Source organism: Oryctolagus cuniculus, chromosome 11 (assembly GCF_051225735.1).
Source record: "Oryctolagus cuniculus isolate XC-2025 breed Fujian yellow rabbit chromosome 11, ASM5122573v1, whole genome shotgun sequence".
Classification (NCBI taxonomy): Eukaryota; Metazoa; Chordata; class Mammalia; order Lagomorpha; family Leporidae; genus Oryctolagus; species Oryctolagus cuniculus.
The window spans coordinates 59,185,133-59,206,084 of NC_142877.1; the positions used below are offsets into that span (position 1 = coordinate 59,185,133).

General features: G+C 49.9%; 1 protein-coding gene across 4 annotated transcripts in view; it reads right to left on the reverse strand.

Moving 5' to 3' along the window:
- The window catches only part of TIMELESS (timeless circadian regulator), a 32,812-nt gene that overhangs the window by 10,996 nt on the left and 864 nt on the right, over positions 1-20,952 (reverse strand). For 2 of the 4 annotated variants that reach the window (XM_051832818.3, XM_089308549.1), the window contains 13 exons: positions 9,022-9,175; positions 8,059-8,212; positions 7,825-7,939; positions 7,677-7,739; positions 7,361-7,462; positions 7,030-7,185; positions 6,669-6,802; positions 6,393-6,480; positions 5,928-6,104; positions 4,999-5,216; positions 4,718-4,821; positions 4,443-4,612; positions 1-135 (listed from right to left, as the gene is read on the reverse strand). In XM_051832818.3, the coding sequence (XP_051688778.1) occupies positions 1-135; positions 4,443-4,612; positions 4,718-4,821; positions 4,999-5,216; positions 5,928-6,104; positions 6,393-6,480; positions 6,669-6,802; positions 7,030-7,185; positions 7,361-7,462; positions 7,677-7,739; positions 7,825-7,939; positions 8,059-8,212; positions 9,022-9,118 (1,713 nt within the window). In that variant the 5' untranslated portion in view covers positions 9,119-9,175. The other 2 variants (XM_051832823.3, XM_051832824.3) reach the window with 2 other exon arrangements.

Here is a 20,952-nt window from a genome sequence, read left to right on the forward strand (position 1 = left end):
CTGGACACAGCATTGTAACTGCTCAGCCAGGGCTGGCCACATGGCCTCCAGCTCCCCTGGACTACCTGGGACATTACCAGAAGCAGCAGCCTGATCTAGAACCTTCTTCTTCTTCTTCCTCTTCTTTCGTTTGTTCTGTGGGGAAAGAACTGTGTGAGGATGGCAGGAGGACTAAGGAAGTCTTTTTTTTCATTGATGACTTATCTATCACAACACTAATTAAATCATTGGACATTCACAGAGTGCCCATCAGGGGGCTATTCACAGGCAAGGAAAGCACCAGTGAAGACTGTTACTTTCTTGCCTTTGAGTAGCTTATGCTCTAGTCGGGAAGCCAGGAAAGTAAACATGAAATTTTAAGACAGTGTGGATAACTGTTGGAATGTGGGTGAATGTAAAAAGCCATGGCAGGGTAGGCTTCTTGCTGGGTGCCTGCATTCAAGCTTTTCCATTCCAGATTCCTTCTAACGTATACCCTGGTGGGCAGCAGGTGATGGCTCAAATACTTCGGTCCCCGCCATCCATGTCAGAGACTCAGACTGAGTTCCTGGCTTTTGGCTTCAGCCTGGCCCAGCTCCAGCTGCTGTAGGCATTTGGGGAGTGAATTAGTGGATGGTAGAACTCTATATAATCTGTTTTTCAAATAAAATAAATAAATAAAAATTAAAGCCACTGCAAGACTCAGGAACAGCACTGAGTCATTTCTTGGGCCAGAGAATGTTTACAGAAGCAGCGATATCTTAAAAATTTGCTTACAGAATAAAAAGATAAAAGATAAATGAAAAAGCTCTGTAAAATGCAAAACACTATGTAAATAAAGCTTGCAATTTTTTTTCCTTGAAAAGTAGGAGAGTGAGTCAACACCCAAACATGTCACAGCTGTGAGCCAGGTTTTGGGTGGTTACTCGAAGTCATGTGTACTAGGAAGGCACAGAGGATGGACTGGGAGGCCCTTGAGGTTCATGTTCTATTCAAGGAACTTCTAATTGAACGTATCAGAGGTCAGGAGCATGGGCTTTGAAGACCAGCAGATCTGGATCAGACGCCAGCCATTTGCCGAGAAGACCTTGGACAAACTGCCTCGCCACTTTCGTGCATAATGTTAGTGCTGCTGTGAGGGTACTTGGAAGCTGTGGCCCAAGATCTGACCCAGAGTGAACACTCAATTAATGACAGCACGCTTTATCACTGATAATACCGCAGAGCCCTGATGTAAAATGTCTTTGTGCAAAGTCTCACTGCTACAAGTATCCCTTTCGAGTCTGGCTCTGGGCGATTTTTAAGCTGCAACAACAGGATTATAGGAAGGTTCAGGCAAGAAACGCTGTGTGAACAAAGCAGAATTCCTTGTGGTTTTCCTCTCTAGGCTTTTCATTTCTTATTCCAGTTGGGGCTCATACACTGATTTTTTTTTTCTTTTCTCTCTCTTTTTTTTTTTTTTTTTGACAGGCAGAGTGGACAGTGAGAGAGAGAGAGACAGAGAAAGGTCTTCCTTTGCCGTTGGTTCACCCTCCAATGGCCGCCGCGGCGCACCGCGCTGATCCGAAGCCAGGAGCCAGGTTCTTCTCTTGGTCTCCCATGCGGGTGCAGGGCCCAAGCACCTGGGCCATCCTCCACTGCACTCCCTGGCCACAGCAGAGAGCTGGCCTGGAAGAGGACCAACCGGGACAGAATCCGGCGCCCCGACCAGGACTAGAACCTGGTGTGCCGGCGCCGCAAGGCGGAGGATTAGCCTAGTGAGCCGCGGCGCTGGCCGGGGCTCATACACTGATAGTACAAGCCTACCTTTAGGGTTTTAGGGACTGACAAGAGCAGCTTGAGTTTGTTCTGTCAGTAACTAATGCAGGTTTAGATTTCAGACCTCCTAACTTTCAACTTGAGGTTCTTTCCATCTCATCACAATGCTTTGGAAGTATAAAGGTATCACACAAAGTTCCTGGAAAATGGAATTAAAAGATGTTTCGGGACGCGTATTTGGCATAGTTTTTGGGACACTGGCAATTCATATCCGAGTGTCTGGGTTTGGCTCCTAATTCTACTCCCAGTTCCAGCTTCCTGCTAACATGCACCCTGGGAGGCAGCAGTGATGGCTCAGGTACTTGGGTCTCTGCCACGTGAGACTCCTGGATTGATCTAGACTCCTGGCTTTGGCCTGGACTTGCCCTGGCCACAGGCTGTGGGCATATGGAAAGTGAACCAGTGGATAGATTTTCCTCTGCCTGTCTGTCTCTTAAATAAACACATTTTAAAGAAATGTCAAGTTTCAGGCCGGCACTGTAGCACGGTGCTGGCATCCCATATGGGCGCCGGTTCTAGTTCCAGCTGCTCCTCTTCTAATCCAGCTCTCTGCTGTGGCCTGGGAAAGAAGTAGAAGATGGCCCAAGTCCTTGGGCCCATGCATCCTTATGGGAGACTGGGAGGAAGCACCTGGCTCCTGGCTTTGTTTCGGCACAGCTCTGGCCGTTGCAGCCATTTGGGGAGTGAATCAATGGATGGAAGACATTTCTCTCTGTTTCTCCCTCTCACTGTCTGTAACTCTACCTCTCAAATAAATAAATAAATAATTTTAAAAGGAAAAAAATAAAAAGAAAGGTTAAATTTGGGGGCCAGCGATGTGGCATAGTGGGTTAACACCCTGGCCTGAAGCACCGGCATCCCTATTGGCGCCAGTTCGAGACCCAGCTGCTCCACTTCCAATCCAGCTCTCTGCTATGGCCTGGGAAAGCCGTAGAAGACAGCTCATGTCCTTGGGACCCTGCACCCGCGTGAAAGACCTGGGAGAAGCTCCTGGCTCCTGGTTTCAGATCAGCGTAGCTCCAGCCATTGCAGCCAACTGGGGAGTGAATTAGTGGATGGAAGACCTCTCTCTCTCTCTCTCTCTCTCTCTCTCTGTAACTCTGACTTTCAAATAAATAAATAAATCTTAAAAAAAAAAAAAAAAAACGAAAAAAACGTTAAGTTTGGAACTGGTGCTATGGCATAGCAGCACCAGCATCCCATATGGGTGCCAGTTTGAGTCCCGGCTGCTCCACTTCTGATCCAGTTCCCTGTCAATGTGACTGAGAAAGCAGCGGGAAATGGCCCAAGTGCTTGGGCCTGTACCCATGTGGGTGACCTGGATGAAGCTCCTGGCTCCTAGCTTCTGCTTGGCCTAGCCCTGGCCAGTGCAGTCACATAACCAGCAGATGGGAGCTCTCTCTGTAATTCTGACTTTCAAATGAATAAATCGTTAAAAAAAAAAGGGGGCCGGTGCCGCGGCTCAATAGGCTAATCCTCCACCTAGCGGCGCCGGCACACTGGGTTCTAGTCCCGGTCGGGGCGCTGGATTCTGTCCCGGTTGACCCTCTTCCAGGCCAGCTCTCTGCTGTGGCCCGGGAAGGCAGTGGAGGATGGCCCAAGTGCTTGGGCCCTACACCCCATGGGAGACCAGGAGAAGCACCTGGCTCCTGCCTTCGGATCAGTGCGGTGCGCTGGCCACAGCGTGCCAGCCGTGGCGGCCATTGGAGGGTGAACCAACGGCAAAAAGGAAGACCTTTCTCTTTGTCTCTCTCTCACTATCCACTCTGCCTGTCAAAAAAAAAAAAAAAAAAAAAAAAAAAAGATAGTAGCCAGCAGTGTGGTGCAGCAGGTAAGGCCCAAGGCCCACCACCTGCAGTGCTGGCATCCGTATGGGCGCTGGTTTAAGTCCCAGCTGCTCTACTTCTGATCCATCTCCCTGATAATGCACCTGGGAAAGCAGCAGAAGATGGCCCAAGTCCTTGGGCCTCTGCATCCAGATGGGAGACCTGGAAGAAGCTCCTGGCTCCTGGCTTTGGATCAGCCTAGCTGAAGCTGTTGTGGCCATTTGGGGAATGAACCAGTGGAAAGAAGACATTTCTCTCTGCCTCTGCCTCTACCTGTCTGTAACTCTGCCTTTCAATTAAATAATAAATCTTAAAATAAAAATACTCACTTGCCACTGCTATTTTTTAAAAAAATATTTATTTTGGTACAAAAATTGAAATTGATGCACACAGTTTTCAAAAAGTTCATAGAAAAAAATGATGCCTTGATTTCAAAATGTTTTTATACCAAAATAAATCTATCTTTTAATTCTATTTTTCTGGAAGTTTTTTTGAAGTACCTGCATATAACCAGGAGATATTACAGCATAATTTCCAAACTCTAAAATTGTGAATCCCCAGGGTTTATGTGCTTAGCACATGGTAGGTGTTTAGTAAATGTTTCCTGAATGAATCCTGATATTTGTGGTAGATTTGTGGTAGGGATCCCTGTAATGGGAGAAGGAGACTGGCAGACTCACATCAGCAGCAACAAGCCTCTTGCCCTCCAGCTCAGAGCAGTGCCAACTGACCAGCGTGGCTGCAGTGTGAGGAGACACAGCCTATTGACCTTGACCCCGCCCTCAGTGCTCTTTCCACCTTTTGGGGGCTGCCCAGTACCTGCACCACCAGGTTCCCCCGGCTCCGACAAAAGCGCTCTAGCATCTTGAGAAAGAGGTGGGTGGTTTCCACAAGGTCACGGAGGTAAGAGCGGGGCTGGCATCTCTCATCAAACTTGCGAAAGAGGGCCAGGAATAGCTCTCTGTACTCCATCATGTAGAAAATGTTGTCTAGGAATGGGGAAGAGAGAGGAATGCAAGGACTGGCCTGAGACAGATGAGACTGGGCCTGGGAAGGAGGAGATCAGTGAACAGAAGGGAAGGCCAGGGCCTCACTCTTGATGATGCGGCTGCTCTCCCTCACAGCCTCATCCGGGAACATGTCCATCTCATTCACTGTAGCCAGCAGCTCCTGATAGGCCTTTAGCGCCAAGTGCATCCTGGGAGTTAAGAGAAAGAGGTCAAATGGAGGTCAAATTAGGGCATGGCTCATGAGCCAGCAGCCACCCATACCAAAACCAGAATGACCCCAGAGTCCTTGCTCCCCAACATGACCACATGGGCGAAGTACCACACACAATTCAGGTCCCGCTCTGACCCCAGATCACCCCACTGACCGGCGTGCCCAGGAGGCAGCTTCCTTGCGGTCAGTCAGCATCATCTCATAGTAGTTGGTGAGGTTCTGCTCGATGAAGTGGAAGGTGCGGACACTGAGGGTCTCGGAAACCAGGCCTGGCCGGAAGGAGGCGGCCCGGTTGAAGGCCATGAAGAAAGCCAAGGCCCACATGTAGTAGGTTTCATCGTGCTGCTGAGCTTTCTCCCGGAGCAGGTGATCCTAATGTCCACAGCAAAAGACAAGCCGACAATGGTTTCAGGGCTTCCTGCTGGCCTGTGATGGCGGCTGGGCCCTGGACACCCCTGTGGCAAACAATCTCCCACTTTCTCTTGTCCTCCCGGGGTCTCTCCACAGTCCCTGCTCTCCCTCTGTGCCCAACTTCTCCAGGGCTCTTTTTTTTTTTTTTTTTTTTTTTTTTACAGGCAGAGTGGACAGTGAGAGAGAGAGACAGAGAGAGAAAGGTCTTCCTTTGCCGCTGGTTCACCCTCCAATGGCCGCCGCTGCAGCCGGCGCACCGCGCTGATCCTGGCAGGAGCCAGGAGCCAGGTGCTTTTCCTGGTCTCCCATGGGGTGCAGGGCCCAAGCACCTGGGCCATCCTCCACTGCACTCCCTGGCCATAGCAGAGAGCTGGCCTGGAAGAGGGGCAACCGGGACAGAATCCGGCGCCCCAACCGGGACTAGAACCCGGTGTGCCGGCGCCGCAAGGTGGAGGATTAGCCTATTGAGCCACGGCGCCGGCTTTCCAGGGCTCTTTTGTCATGCAACAACGCACTCCCTCCTGGCACCTCTGCCATCTCTCAGGGTCCCCTATGCCCTCCCCTCTACCAGTCCACCCTCCGGGGCTGGCCTCCCCTGGCTCGTCCCTACCACTGGGCCCGTCACCTCTCTATTCCATCCCTGACCACCTCACATCCTCTGTAGACTCTCACCTTTACAGATCCCATGAGCCGGTTGTAACAGTTCTCCAGGAACTCGGAGCAGAAGTCTCGGAGGAAGAGCCGCACATTGAGGGCGGAGCGGCGCTGGCTGGACAGCTCCTGGGCGGCCTGGCGCCGCTTCGGCACCCTTCGGGGCTGCTTCCCCAAGTCCGAGGTGTAGTTTTGAAACTGGGGGTGTGAGCTGAGGGATTAGAATGACTCCAAACCACCGCGCCCCCCCTGCTGCTTTTCCATGTCCCTGGCTGCTGCAATTTTCTCAGAAGAAACTAAACAGGCGCTCCCGCTGGGGCTCTCAGTGAAGGCAAGGGGACTGCAAGGCGGCTAATGCAGAAGCTCTCCTTCTCCTCCTGCCACCAGCTTCCTAAGCCTAAGAAGAGAGCAGCTCTAACCCCCGGAGTGTCACCCTTGTTACGCCCACAACTCCGGCATCTCCAGCCCAGCGGTGAGGGCACTCACGCTGTGAAGGCCTTTGTGAAAGACGAGGTCCCTCTCCCCGATGGATTTCAACCCCTGGACAATGTATGAGCCCCCAAATCGAGAATGCCTGTGGGGGAGAAAAAGAAAAAAGGTCCAAGGCGATCTCTCGACTGTGGGGCAGCTTTGTTCTCATTCGCTCCCATCAGTGCACCACAGGGAGTCGAGGCTGCCCAAGGGTATCCGTCGCCACCGCCCCAGAATCTGCCCCAGCCCTGCGCATCCCGCCGCACAGCTGCGCAGCTCTCTGCCTCGCACCTGCTGCCTCGCTGGAGGGCTCGAGTCTTCTTTTCTGCCATTTCTCGCTGGCGCAACACCTCCAGTTCCGCCACATCTGTGCTCCGCTCCTGAGCCAAGCGGCCCTGCCCTGCTCTTGCCAGCTGCTCGGGGTTCTAGATGTGGGACAAGGAGGATAGTCAGTCCTTATCCTGAGTTGACTCTTACTGGGACACAAAGAATCAGCAAAACAGGACTGTCGATGGGACCCTATACTCAAGACATGGCCCCTCTACCTGTCACCAGCCTTTTCCAGGTAATTCTAGATAATTCAGCCATTACAACAAAAGCAATTCTGGCTACATAGCAGAAAAGGGGCGGAGGCAACACCCCAGGGTCTCACCTGGTCACGAAACATAAGGGAGATGATTTCCAGCACGTGCAGGCTCCACTGCTGCTCAGCAGGCGAGCTGGCCAGGAAGAGGAGCAGGTCGTCCAGGCCGCTGAGGTGAATCGCCCAGAGAAGCTGGTCGTGGACGCTGGCGTCATTGTCGATGCTCTAAGCAGTGAGTGGCAAGGGGAGACGGGGAGCTCCTTCAGTCCCACTGCTCCGCTCTGAGGCTCCCCGGCTCACCCCACAACCAGGGCTCATCCCCCGGCCGCGCCAAGAGGACGAGCAGGTGGAGGGCACTCAACCCGGGCACGCAGGGACGCAGACTCCCCACGCCCTTCACCTTCTCCTGCTCGAGGTCAGCTGGCACGTGCAGAATGTTTCTGACCAGCAGCAGGATCCGCTCAATCAGCAGGTTGTCTTCCTCCTGCCGCTCCTCCCAGCCCTGCTCACGGGAAGGAGGATCAGAGGGAGAGACTCCTCTGGGAGGCAGATGGTCTCCACCCTAGCCAGAGGATTGAGGCACGGAAGAGAACTGGGCTTTAAAGCAGCTCCCGGGAGCAGCTGGAGTCGAGGGACGGATGCCCAAGGACCGGGGCCGATCTCAAACCAGCGTCTCCTCCCCAGCCCCGAGGGAGCCTCGGAAGGTGGGCACTCACCAGCTGCAGCAGCTCGTATAAGGTTTCACTGAGGACTCCGAAAGTCTTGTCGCTGGCAAAGGCCTGACATAGGGAACAGGTCCTGAGTAGCCCCTCTCTTCCTCACCGCCTCACACTCAGCCCCAGGGCCTTGGAAGGAAAGCCTCACCTCTTTGTAGGCCTGCAGGTAAGTGAGTACCTGCAGGAAATGGTGCCGGAAGCTGGGCTCCTTAGGCACACTGCCAAAGCAGAGCAAGGCCGGTTGTGTCAGGTTCACCATCAGCCTGGAAGGAAGAAGAGAGGGAGAAGTCATTAAGGATCCTCACCAGGTGCAAATGCCAAACCCATCGGCTCAGACTGCCAGTGCCGGCACACGGTCAAAGTCAGAAAGCTGGGACTGAACCTGACAACAGCATCAAAGAGAGGCTTGTCCTGGCGGTGCTGGGTGAGGATGGGCAGAAGGTCACTCTGCAGGATCTGGGCTGCTCCCAGCTGCTGCCGTACGTCCCGCGTCTCATCCTCATGCCTCAAGTAGCGGATCAAATCTTTCACACTCTCTTCAGAGACAGGATAAAACATACATATGGGACCCTGGTGAAGTGTACTCCCACCCCCACCTCAGGCCTATGTGCTTTTCATGCCCATGGCATGAGAAACTCAACAGACCTCTTCAGTTCAAGCAATTACAATTTTTTTTTTTTTTTTTTTTTTGGACAGGCAGAGTGGACAGTGAGAGAGAGAGACAGAGAGAAAGGTCTTCCTTTGCCATTGGTTCACCCTCCAATGGCCGCCGCGGCCGGCGCACCGCGCTGATCCGATGGCAGGAGCCAGGTACTTATCCTGGTCTCCCGTGGGGTGCAGGGCCCAAGCACTTGGGCCATCCTCCACTGCACTCCCGGGCCATAGCAGAGAGCTGGCCTGGAAGAGGGGCAACCAGGACAGAATCTGGTGCCACGACCGGGACTAGAACCCGGTGTGCCAGCGCCGCAAGGCGGAGGATTAGCCCTAGTGAGCCGCGGCGCCGGCCACAATTACAATTTTTTAAAACTTATATTTTCATTTTATTTGAAAGAGACAGATAGAGATCACCCGCCCACTGGTGCACTCCCCCAAATGCCTGCGATAGCAAGGGCTGGGCCAGGCCAATGACAGGAGCCCAGGAACTCAATCTGGATCTCCCACATGAGTGGCAGGGACTCAAGCACTTGAGCCATCACCTGCTGCCTCCCAGAGTGTGCATTAACAGGAGGCTGGATCAACAGTGGAGGAGCTGATACTGCCAGCATCCCAGGCAGCATCTTAAGCACTGCCCAAATATCCACCTCGCAAGCACAGATTTTACCTGCTTTCTCAGAAAGGTACTTACCTAAGCAATCTGGTTCTTTGTGGTAAGTGTCTCCCTCCAGGTACCCCAGGGCACTACACGTAGCTAGAAGTTCACAGTTCATCATGTACAAGTCCATACATCAGAGGATCAGCCAACAGGGAAGTAAAGAAGAGGGAGATGGAAACGATGAGGCCTGCAGAGATGGGGACAAAAACAAATGCAAGGTGGTCTCCATGACAAGGAGCGAACGGGCCAGTGCCAGGGCGCAGCAAGTAAAGCTGCTGCCTACAGTGCTGGCATCCCACATGGGCACTGGTTCAAGTCCTGGCTGCTCCACTGATTCCTGCTCTCTGCTAATGTCCCTGAGAAAGCAGCAGAGGATGGTCCAAGTCCTTAGGCCTCTGCACCCATGTGGGAGACCCAGAAGAAGCTCCTGGCTCCTGGTTTTGGATCGGCACAGCTCCCGCCTTTGCAGCCATTTGGGGAGTGAACCAGCAAATGTAAGACCGACTGACCAACCGACCAACCGATTGATCTCTCTCTCTCTCTCTCTGCTTCTCTGTAACTCTGCCTTTCAAATAAATAAATAAATCTGAGAGAGAGAGAGCGAGTGCGAGCGCGAGCCTGACAAAGCACTTGCAGCCAGCTCCTCAATGCTTTGCTTTTATCAGGATCAGAAGTGCTGCTCGCAGCCCCAGGGATAGTGTTAAGTTCAGGCTTTTACCTGATCAGAATCAAAGAGGCTCCAGACTATGGATTATGGACTTGCCCCGACTCCTGCCCAGGGTCTGAAAGTGTGGATAATTGAGCAGGAAGCTGGGCTGGTTAGAGAAGGGCATTGACTCTGAGACTGTCACTTAAGAGAGCTCTGCCGCCCTGGGAGGGTGAGGGGAGGTTCACCTCTCAGCCACCTGCAGTTCACACAGTCACAGCGCCGGCATTCACAGGAATTAAGAAAACCTAGCTCTGACCACACAGTGATTCAGCTTAGAGTTTGATACATCCTGGGAGCCCTGGAATTTCTGGGGCACTGCGGATGAGAACAGAACATTCCATTGCTCTCCTCCCCAAAGCTACCCTTAAACCCTGGTAATGTCAGAAGTCAGCCTGGAACAGAATGAGAGGAGAGGGAGTGGTGAGGGACTGGTGAACTCCCCGTCACTCTCCCTGGAAGAATCATAGCCCGTCTCTGAAGCTCATCCCCTTCCATTTGGATCCCTTCCCTGTACCCACCGAGGGATAAGCAGGCACAGACCCAGAATCTGGGACGTTTCACAACCCGACACGAGCAACGCATAAACACGCACCGACACACTGCATCCTTTCCCCTGCTCCTACGGAGAATCGGGGACATCCATCAGAGCCAGCCCCTTGGCTCCTACGGCCACGCTGCCCTCTGCCCTTGATGGTCTCCACTAAAAAGGCCTTTCCAGGTCCTGGTGCTTACCTCCAGCCCCAGACTCCACCTCTGTTCACACACAGGAAATACAGAGTGAGCGTCCAAGGACTAAGGTTTAATGTCTGATGTTATCTCTGCTTTTACGTAACTCATCCACTTCCTCAGGTTGCCTGCTAACCCCCTAACCACCCCACCCCCGCCCCAGCCCATGTTAACCTACTTTCTGACCACTCAGCCCAGCATAGGGGTAGCCAGCAAAGCACTCACCGAGCAACCTACAGAACTGAAGGGAGATTCCCCTTTGCCCTGCCGCACCCCCCTTCTCAGGGGCCTGCAGACCCTGGCACCTGGGCTGCAGTGAGACAGGTCAGGGTGCAAGCTCCCTGCTCTCCTCACAGATACACTGAGCTTCTTCAGAGACCAGACTGGTGTGTGTGCACATACGCATGTTGTGCATGTTCAGACACATATGTGTGCACATACACACACATGTACCCACACTAAAGGGCTCTCTGCCTGCTCTCTGGGAGTGGCAACCCAGGAAGCTGATGAAAACAGACAGCAGAGGTGCAAAGATGCGGGGTCTGCAGGTCCTCCTGAAACGAGCCACCACATCACACTGTGGCGCTACAAGGTGTGACAGGGTCAAGGCTTCTAACAGCAGACGGAGCCACGTGTGGGAATGCACCCAGGCGACTTCACGCAGTACCTCGGCTCCTCCACAGCACACCAATTCTAAGTAGAAGTCAGTATTTGCACTCAGGCCTCTGCTCTCCCCCGGAGGCAGGAACAGCCATCATGCTTGGCTACCAAAGTAAGGGGGGCAGGAGAAGGGAGACAGGGACGAAGCCCTCCTGACCAAGGCGAGGGGGAAAGAGGTTATGTAAGAGACCCAGGACATCCGGTTCTAATCCCCTGCAGTTCTGATAATTCCAGGCTGCCGAGCAACAGAAGAAATGGGTCAGGCGATGTGCTGTGAAGCTCCCAGGCCGGGGGCCCCTGGCCCCACTCACTGAAAACAGGAATCAAAGAGCTTTCAGTAGGAGTTCCATCCCTCCCTGGTAGACACACACTAATAAAAACGTCAGCCAGGAGGCCGGCGCCGCGGCTCCCTAGGCTAATCCTCCGCCTAGCGGCGCCGGCACACCGGGTTCTAGTCCCGGTCGGGGCGCCGGATTCTGTCCCGGTTGCCCCTCTTCCAGGCCAGCCCTCTGCTGTGGCCAGGGAGTGCAGTGGAGGATGGCCCAGGTGCTTGGGCCCTGCACCCCATGGGAGACCAGGAAAAGCACCTGGCTCCTGGCTCCTGCCATCGGATCAGCGCGGTGCGCCGGCTGCAGCGCGCCGGCCGCGGCGGCCATTGGAGGGTGAACCAACGGCAAAAGGAAGACCTTTCTCTCTGTCTCTCTCTCACTGTCCACTCTGCCTGTCAAAAAAAACCAAAAAACAAAAAACAAAACGTCAGCCAGGGACAGAAAGCGGGAGTTCACATTCTTCATTCACATCCAGCTAACTGAAAGCTGCGCACCCCGTCTGTCTGGCCTCTCCCTCCTCTCCGTTTATAACCTTTGTTGTGCAGTCCCACCCAGGCGCCATTTCCTCTCGGACCCATGCCTGCTTGCCTCCTCTGGCTGTCAGCCTCCACCGAGGAACACAAACACACACGTTCTGAGACGCAGAGCCCCCCTCATGGTCCCCAAACCTTGGCCACCTGGAAGACCTCCCTCCCCTATCCCCAGAGGCACTAAGCCTTTTTAACCTGCAAGGCCCATTTCAAATGGCACTCCTCCATGAAGCCTTCTCTGATAGCCCCAGCAGGACGTGATCCGCCAGCATGCATCCCTGCACACGGACCTCCTACTCCACCACCTAACCGCTCTCTTATTACTACCCAGAACCGTTGTCTTCTCTTCTGTTAAATGTTACACATTTCCGAATGGAATGAATCCAGGAATTTTCATATGGGACACTCTCAGTAAAAACTTTAGAATAAAACTTGGTGTAACCGAGAACAGCACAACAGTAGAGGACACTGCAGAGTCCAGCCTTAGCCATTCCTACCCCAAGGATGCCCCTGCCAGGCAGTCACTGCTCCAGAGCTTCTCCCTGGGTCGGCTGAGACTATCAGATCTGTCTTACTGTCTGAGGCTCCCCTTGCCCCCAGTCCTGCCCCCTCCCTCTTATCCTGACACAGGCATGCTCCTCCATAAACCTCTAGCACCCCTTACTCCATCTGTGTTCGCTTCTGGAGGACGAGTACTGATGAAGATACCTACCCTTACATGGTTATTGTGAGAATCCAACAAAGTAACTCATATCACTTGCTAAACTGCAATAGATAATAGAATTTAAATTAAATTACTGGAAGCTGGTGCTGTGGCATAGCAGGTAAAGCTGCTGCTTGCAATGCCAGCATCCCATACGGGCACCAGTTCAAGTCCTGGCTACTCCACTTCTGATCCAGCTCTCTGCTATGGCCTGGGAAAGCAGTAGCAGATGGCCAAATACTTGGACCCCTGCACCCATCTGGGAGACCAGGAGGGAGCTCCTGGCTTCGGACTGACACAGCTCCAGCTGTTGTGGCCATTTGGGGAGTGAACTAACAGATTGAAGACCTCTCTCTCTCTCTGCCTCTGCCTCTCTGTAACTCCACCTTTCAAATAAATAAATCTTTAAAATAAATTAGTGATTATCATGCTTTTTGATTTTATGTGTCAGTGTTTTCCCCAAAAACTGAGGGACCCATCTTACCTTAATATGGATATTAAATCAATAATTATTAAAGATTTATTTATTTTTTAAAATTTATTTGAAAGGTAGAGTTACCTAGAGAGGGAAAGACAGAGACAGAGGTCTTCCACCTGCTGGTTCACTCCCCAAATGGCTGCAACAGCTGGGGCTGGCAGGGCTGAGACCAGGAGCCAGGAGCTTCTTCCAGGTCTCCCATGTGGGTTCAGGGCCTCAAGCACCTGGGCCATCCTCTGCTGTGTTCCCAGGTGCATTAGCAGGGAGCTGGATCAGAAGTGGAGCAGCTGGGACTCAAACTGGTGCCCGTATGGGATGCTGGTGTTGCAGGTGGTGGCTTTACCAGCTATGCCCTGACACTGGCCCCAGATACCTACTTTTGTTAAAAAAAAATTAGAACACAACCATACACATTTATTTACGTATTATCTGTGGCTGCTTTCTCACTAGGACAGTAGTTGAGAGGTTGCCACAAAGCCTAAAATATTCGGTCCTTTACAAGAAAAGTCTGCCAATACATTCCAAATGTTTATGATCAAAATAATTGGAGGAGGAGGACAGAACAGAGAAGGTTGGTCATTCTAGTCTTACTTCAATATATGCATTTGAAAAATTAGAGCACTCTTCTACATCACCAAGCAAGTGCTTAAAGTTAACATATCTTAAATCTAAAACCCATTTTCCTCCCAGTAGTCTTGAGAAAAGTCCTTTAATAGCTAACTTTTTAAAAAGATTTATTTACTTTATTTGAAAGGCAGAACTACAAAGAGAGAAAGGGAGAGACAGAGAGAGACAGAGGTCTTCCATATGCCGGTTCACTCCCCAAATGGCTGTAATGGCCAGAGCTGGCCAGGTCGAGGCCAGGAGCCAGGAGCCAGGAGTCAGGAGCCAAGAGTCAGAAGCCAGAAGCTTCTTCCAGGTCTCCCACATGTGAGCAGGGGCCCAAGCACTTCCACTGCTTTCCCAAGTGCATTAGCAGGGAGCTGGATCAGAAGTGGAGCAGCCGGGACTTAAAACAGTGACCATATGGGATGCTTGCACTGCAGGAGGCAATGCCACAATGCTGGCCCCAGGATATTAAATAAATTAAAAATTAAAAAACAACCTACCAACATCTCTTAACACTACTGGTTTTTTGTTTGTTTGTTTGACAGGCAGAGTTAGACAGTGAGAGAGAGAGACAGAGAGAAAGGTCTTCCTTTTCCATTGGTTCACCCTGCAAATGGCCACTACGGCCGGCGCGCTACGCCGATCCCAAGCCACGAGCCAGGAGCCAGGTGCTTCCTCCTGGTCTCCCATTCAGGTGCAGGGCCCAAGCACTTGGGCCATCTCCACTGCCTTCCTGGGCCACAGCAGAGAGCTGGAAGGGAAGAGGGGCAACCGGGACAGAATCCAGTGCCCCAACACTACTGGTTTGTAAAAGGAGCAGTTTAACAACAAAAAAGGACACATGCTGTCATATCAGCTCTAACCTTTCCTTTAATAAACAAGACCTTATATGAAATTTCCTACATGAATCTTTTTCCTCCTGTTTACTTCCAGCTGGTAGAAATGTCATCATAGGCTACTACTGTCCCTCTGGTACTTAAGGATCACTGACTTATATAATTCTTTTTTTTTTCAAAGATTTATTTATTTATTTGAAAGGCAGAGTTACAGAGAGACAGAGGCAGAGAGAGAGGTCTTCCATCCACTGGTTCACTCCCCAGATGTCTGCAATGGCCTGAGCTGGGCCAATCTGAAGGCAGGAACCTGGAGCTTCTTCTGGGTCTCCCACAAAGGTACAGGGGCCCAAGGACTTGGGCCATTCTCTACTGCTTTCCCAGGCCGTAGCAGAGAGCTGCATCGGAAGTGGAGCAGCCAGGACTTGAACCAACGCCCACATGGGATGGTGGCACTGCAGGTGGCGGCTTTACCAACTAAGCCACAGTGCTGGCCCCTGATTTACATAATTCTATGATATCCATAAAACAAAGCTCACAAACCAGCCCAGCTGAGAGAAGGCTCCATGAAACAAGGGCTTCATTTTATTTTGCTCATTGCGGCAAATCCCTAGAGCCTGCAGTAGAGTTTGACATATCCTCAGTATGAATTTAAAATGAATGAATTTTAAAACTTTTTTTATGTACTTATTTTCATTTTATTTGAAAGAGATACAGAAAAGACAGAAAGACAGATAAGTATCTTCCATCTGATGGTTCAGTTCCCATATGCCTATAACACCCAGGGTTGGGCCAGGCCAAAGGCAGGAGCCTAGAACTCCATCCAGGTCTCCCCGCTGAGTGGCAACAATCCAAATACTTCAGCCAGCACCTGCTGCATCCCAGTCGTACATTAGCAGGAAACTACATCAGAAGCTGAGGAGCTAGGACTCAAATCAGGCATTCTGATATGGGATGGAGGTGCACCAAGCAGCCACTTAACCACTATGTCACACACCCACCTCTGCTGAACTGTGAATCAATTGATTTTATTGGGTCAAATCCTTTGAACCAGTAAGCCTATGTCAGGAAATACTTGTGTAACTCAAGAAAATAATTCAAAAAAGGAAAGAAAACAATTTGTATAAAACCAGAAATAATAAGACTTTTTCCTAGTATACTCCAGTTCATAAGGTGCTTTCAAGGGCAGGTGCTGTGGCACAGAGGGTTAAAGCCCTGGCCTGCAGCGCTTGCATCCCATATGGGCATGGGTTCGAGTTCTGGCTGCTCTACTTCCAATCTAGTTCCCCGCTAATGCCTGGGAAAGCAGTGGAGGATGGCCCAAATCCTTGGGCCCCTGAACCCAAGTAAGAGACCCAGAAGAAGCTCCTGGCTTTAGCCTGGCCCAGCCCCAGTCATTGCAGCCATTTGTGGAGTGAACCAGCAGATGGAAGATCTCTCTCTCTCTTTCTCTGTCTATACTACTATCTGTAACTCTGTCTTTCAAATACATAAAATAAATCTTTAAAAACAAAAACTTAAAAAAAGTGATATTTCTATGCAGTGGGATATTATTTGACAATAAAAAGGAATGGAGTGCATGCTACAAAGTAGGTGAAACTTGAAAATATTACGTTTAATGAAAGAAGTCAAACACAAAAGGTTATACCTCATATGATTCTATTTACATGAAACACTCAGAATAGGCAAATCCATAAAGATAGGAAATGTATTAGTGGTTTCCAGGAACTGGGAAAAGGATGCAGAGTGACTGCTAATAGGTGCCGAGTGTCTTTTGGGAGTAATGAAAATGCTCTGATATTAGACCGTGGTGATGGTTACACAACTCCATGAATACACTAAACACAACTGAACTGTTTACTTTAAAAGAGCGAATTTTATAGTGAATTATATCTCAATACAGCTGCTAAAAACAATTCTAAATAATTATATGTGTGATTTTCACTGCTTTAATACCAAAACAAAACAAAGCAAAACAACTAAGGACAAAATTCTCAGGATAAAGTACAATCCTTTAAATTTAATGAATTCAAATTTATGAAAAAAAAAAAAACACGCATTACACTGTCTTTATTTTCACATGTCATCACAGACCAGAAGAAAACTTTGTCAGACACTGTAGACCCAGCAGATCTAGACATTTAAAAGAGGAATTAGTTAGGTTTCCCACCCAAGTTAAGTATAATCACACATTGCTTAACCACAAGGATAGGTTCTGAGAAACCTGTCTTTAGGTGACTTCCTCGCTGTGCAAACATGAGAACACACACACTCCCATACATAGAGACAGCCAGGACACTGCTGGGCCCCGGGTGCACGGTCCACATGGTCCACCTTGAACAAAACGTTGTTATGCGCTAGCTGTGTGAGGCAGTTCAGATGACGCAATATTCATCTAAATTAAGATGCACAGGCCTCAAACTGCAAATGCCCAAGGGAAACAGACGATGAAACAGTCAATGTATTTGCAGTTCAATTAACCTACTTTTTGAATCCAGCTTTGAGAACCACAGGTAAGAAAGGGAGTGACATTTAGCATTTGAAATTCAGTTCTGTCCAATGCTATACTGGCGACCTGGAGGATGTGGCTTAACCAAATCTCGGCTTCCTTCTCAGTGTACTGAGAAAATCATAACAGCACCCTACCTCACAAGGTAGTGGGAGGTTTAAATGAGATCCTGTAAAGCAACACTACTCCGAGTGCATTGTTTGTGGTCTTCAGACCATTGTGGGTTCACAAGGTAAGTCCAGAAACCAAGCATTCGCACTGTAGAACCTCTTTAAACAACGGTAACAGGCTTGGTTTACCTCTGCTGAGACTGATGATAATCATAATAAAAAGTCATTAAAAAAGTCTTATGTTATTTTTCTGATAATTGCATTTTATCAAAGTGTTTTCAGGAAAGTAGTCCTTGGTGTGCAATAGCTTGAGGGGGGACTGCTACCAGGCCCTTTTTCAAGATAACTTGGAGAGCAATGGCATCAATCCAGCGCTCTACCCAGCACCAGCACAATATAAGAACTCCCAAACATCAATTTCCTCTCCACCTGCCAGACGCTATGGGCAGCCACTCAAAGCTTAGGCATAAGATAGCGCTGTGCAGCTGCAGCGGCACTGCTAAAGAAACCCAGCTGCAGAAGTAACACTCACATAATAATGAAGCCACAGTGTCAAAGACAAGGCAGTGCCGCTCTAAATGGGTGATAAGGGGGAGCACTTTGAAAAAATTAAGGCTGTTTTCAAGTGGCCAAAGTGGTTTTACCAGAAGCCTCTGAAGGTTGCACAGGGCTCAGGCAGATGGGAAGAGGATGGGCATTTAGACAAGAAGCACCAGAGCAAAGGCAGAGAGGAGGGAGCCACTCTCAACAGAGGAGTTCAACAGTAAAGCAATGGGAAAGGAATTGGAAGCAGCTTTATGGGAAAACTCTGTTCATCAATTCCAAGACTTAGAAGATAAACCAAGGAGCTACTGAAAATGTCTGAGCTGGAAAACAAAATGTTCAAACCGGGCTGCACCTACCCTCTATGGTATCACCACACATCAGCTTAGCCACTCTCACACAGCCTCCATCTCTTTTCCTCTCACCACACTCACCCTCCAAGAGACCACAACCTCAGATCAATCCAACCATCTGCTTCCTAAATGCTGCAACTCAAATCTAAATTCAGATTTGCTACATAAAAACAATAACTGTATAATGACAGGCCACAGATGTATAGTCTCCAACCTGAGCAGGGCCTCTCAGCTTGGGTGAAGCCTATCTTTTTAGTATTCCTGGTGCTCCCTCTTCTCTTTCCCAAGGAACAGCTATTTCTGACTTGTACCATTGTCCTCAAGTCCCTATACTCCACTGCTTCCTCTGCCTCTCAGCTGGTAATCTCAGCCTCTTTGCTCTTGGGAACACTTGAGGTCACCAGACATGAACTCTCAATTGCCTCCACCCAAGACTGAAAACACACATACTTCACCCACCTTTACCTCTTTGCTTTTAATCTAAGCCATTCATTTTTGTGATCTTGATCAGTAGTTTCTGGAACCTACGTTGATTGTTCCTCATTTCCCACTTATCTGTACTGGCCCCTTCTGTATACATTATAAGTTGTTCAAAGCTTTCTCATTTGGGGGTGGGGGGCGGGTAGAAATCCAACATATAACGAAACCTGGGGCTGGTGTTGTGACACAGCAGGTCAAGCCACCACTTAACTGAAGGGCTGGTCTGAGTCCTGGCTGCTCTGCTTCCAATCCAGCTTCCTGATAATATGCTTGGTAAAGCAGAAGAAAATGGCCCAAGTACTTGGGTTCCTGCCACCCATATAGGAGATCAAGATGGCATTCCTGGCTCTCTCCCTTTCTTTCTGATGCTCTGCCTGACAACTAACTAAATAGATCTTAGGGAAAAAAAAGAAAGAGAGAGAGAGAGAGAGAGGTTGGCATATGGCATAATGAGTAAAGCCACTGTGACACTGGCATCCCAAATGGGCACTGGTTCATGTCCTGGGAAAAGCAGCAGCACAAGATCCAAGTTCTTGGGCCCCTGCAACCACACTGGGAGACGGAGATGAAGCTCTTGACTCCTGACTTTGGCCTGGCCCAACCCTGGCCCTGGGAGTGAACCAGTGGAAGGAAGGTCTTTATCTTGTTCCATCTACCCACCCCCCCAACCCCGTAACTCTTTCAAATAAATAAATCTTAAAAAAACCAAAAAACAAAAAAAAAAAACAAAAAACAAAACACCTTCCCTTGGTTCTGTATTGGCTGTTCCTCCTCTCCCCCTAAGTGCTAATGTTCCATAGACCTGCATTTTTAGTCTTTTTCCCATCTCACTCTATCCAGGTTTCTTAGGCAAATTCATCCTTTTTCACACTTTAACTACCATGTGAGCTCCGTAGTCAGCAAGCCTGTATGTCGGGTCCCTCGAACATCCCATATGTTAAAGCAACCAATGAAGAGCATTCTTCATCTTTAAGTCTCCAAGACGCCTCACACTCAACATGTCCAAAATTGAACGCATCTTCCCCACAAGTCTGTCTGCACTTCTGTCTGGGATCTCTGCAGGACTACAATATCCCCTTTGCTGTTAACATTAGAAGAAACCCAGGAGTCACCTTTTAGGAAAGTTCCTGCGCTCTTAGCTTCCTTAAGCTCCTCTATGTGGCCCCTATCCAGACCCATTGCTGCTGCCTTAGTTCAGATCCCCAGGATCTCCTGCTTAGATTACTCACCGTTTTCTAACCTCCTTCCCTGCCTCTCATCCTGTTCCCTTAAATCTAGCCACAATATGGCTACCTCATTTGGCCATATAACTACCCTACTTAAAACTTTTCTATGGGCACATAAGAAACTTCATAGTGATCGTCCATGGGGAAAACTGAAGGCTATAGCGTAGAAGAAATATTTACCTTTCAGTCTGGTACTACTGTATTTGAACTGTTTTTACCATTAGCATACACTACTATACAAAACTAAAGTTTTAGTGATACCCCCTCCCCACCAAAGCTGACAATACCATGTTCTCCACCGTCTGCCTGCTGGTTACCTTCCAAGCTTCCTGCTCAAGCCACTCCACTGCCCAGAATGTCCTTCTCCCACCGACCTGGAGTCTGTCAACCTCTTATCGTGAGACTCTGCCCAAATGGCACTTCCTCCTGACTTCTCCTTTGTGCCCTACCCAGACTTCCATCATGGTACTTACGTCTCATTTATACCTGATAGTTAAAAACATTTAAACGTCTGTCTCGCTCCATTAGCCTCAGATTCCCTGTGGATAGGACTTGGTTCTTATCCACCTTTGAATTTGCACAGCCTGGTTACTGATCAAAATTTCTAGGGGGCGAGGCTTGGATCAGAATTTTGAAAACATTTCTTAGGTGATCCTATCTCAATCCTCTGTCAACAGCACTAGAACGAAAACTCCTGGGGATCAGGAACCCTCATAAGCGGCATAAGAGCAGGTGACAGTAAATGTTTTACTAAACTGAACTAAAACAGACAGGCCTACAGTTGAGGGAGGAGGGGTCAGGACGTGTGAGGGAGCGTGGACTGAGACCAGGGAAGGAGTCAGGGAGGGCTTCTTTGTCACCCCACCATTGTAAACTCATAGGACCCACCGGCACCTGTTTTTCCTATCCCAAAGGGACTTGCTCAAGAGGAAAAACTCTGTCCGGCTCATCTATGTACACCTGGTGCTGAGCAGTCAGGAACTCAGTAAATTTCCAGAGTTCACAGGGCCAGTGGTAACAGACAGCACCGGAGACGTGACTACTAGCCTGGGAGGGCGGGGTAAACTGGCTTTCAGAGGGTAACTGAGCTCAGTCCCCAGACAAGTTCATCTGACAGGGAAATGAACTCCCAAGGAGAGGGTGCGGCAGGAATAGAGGCAGAGGTA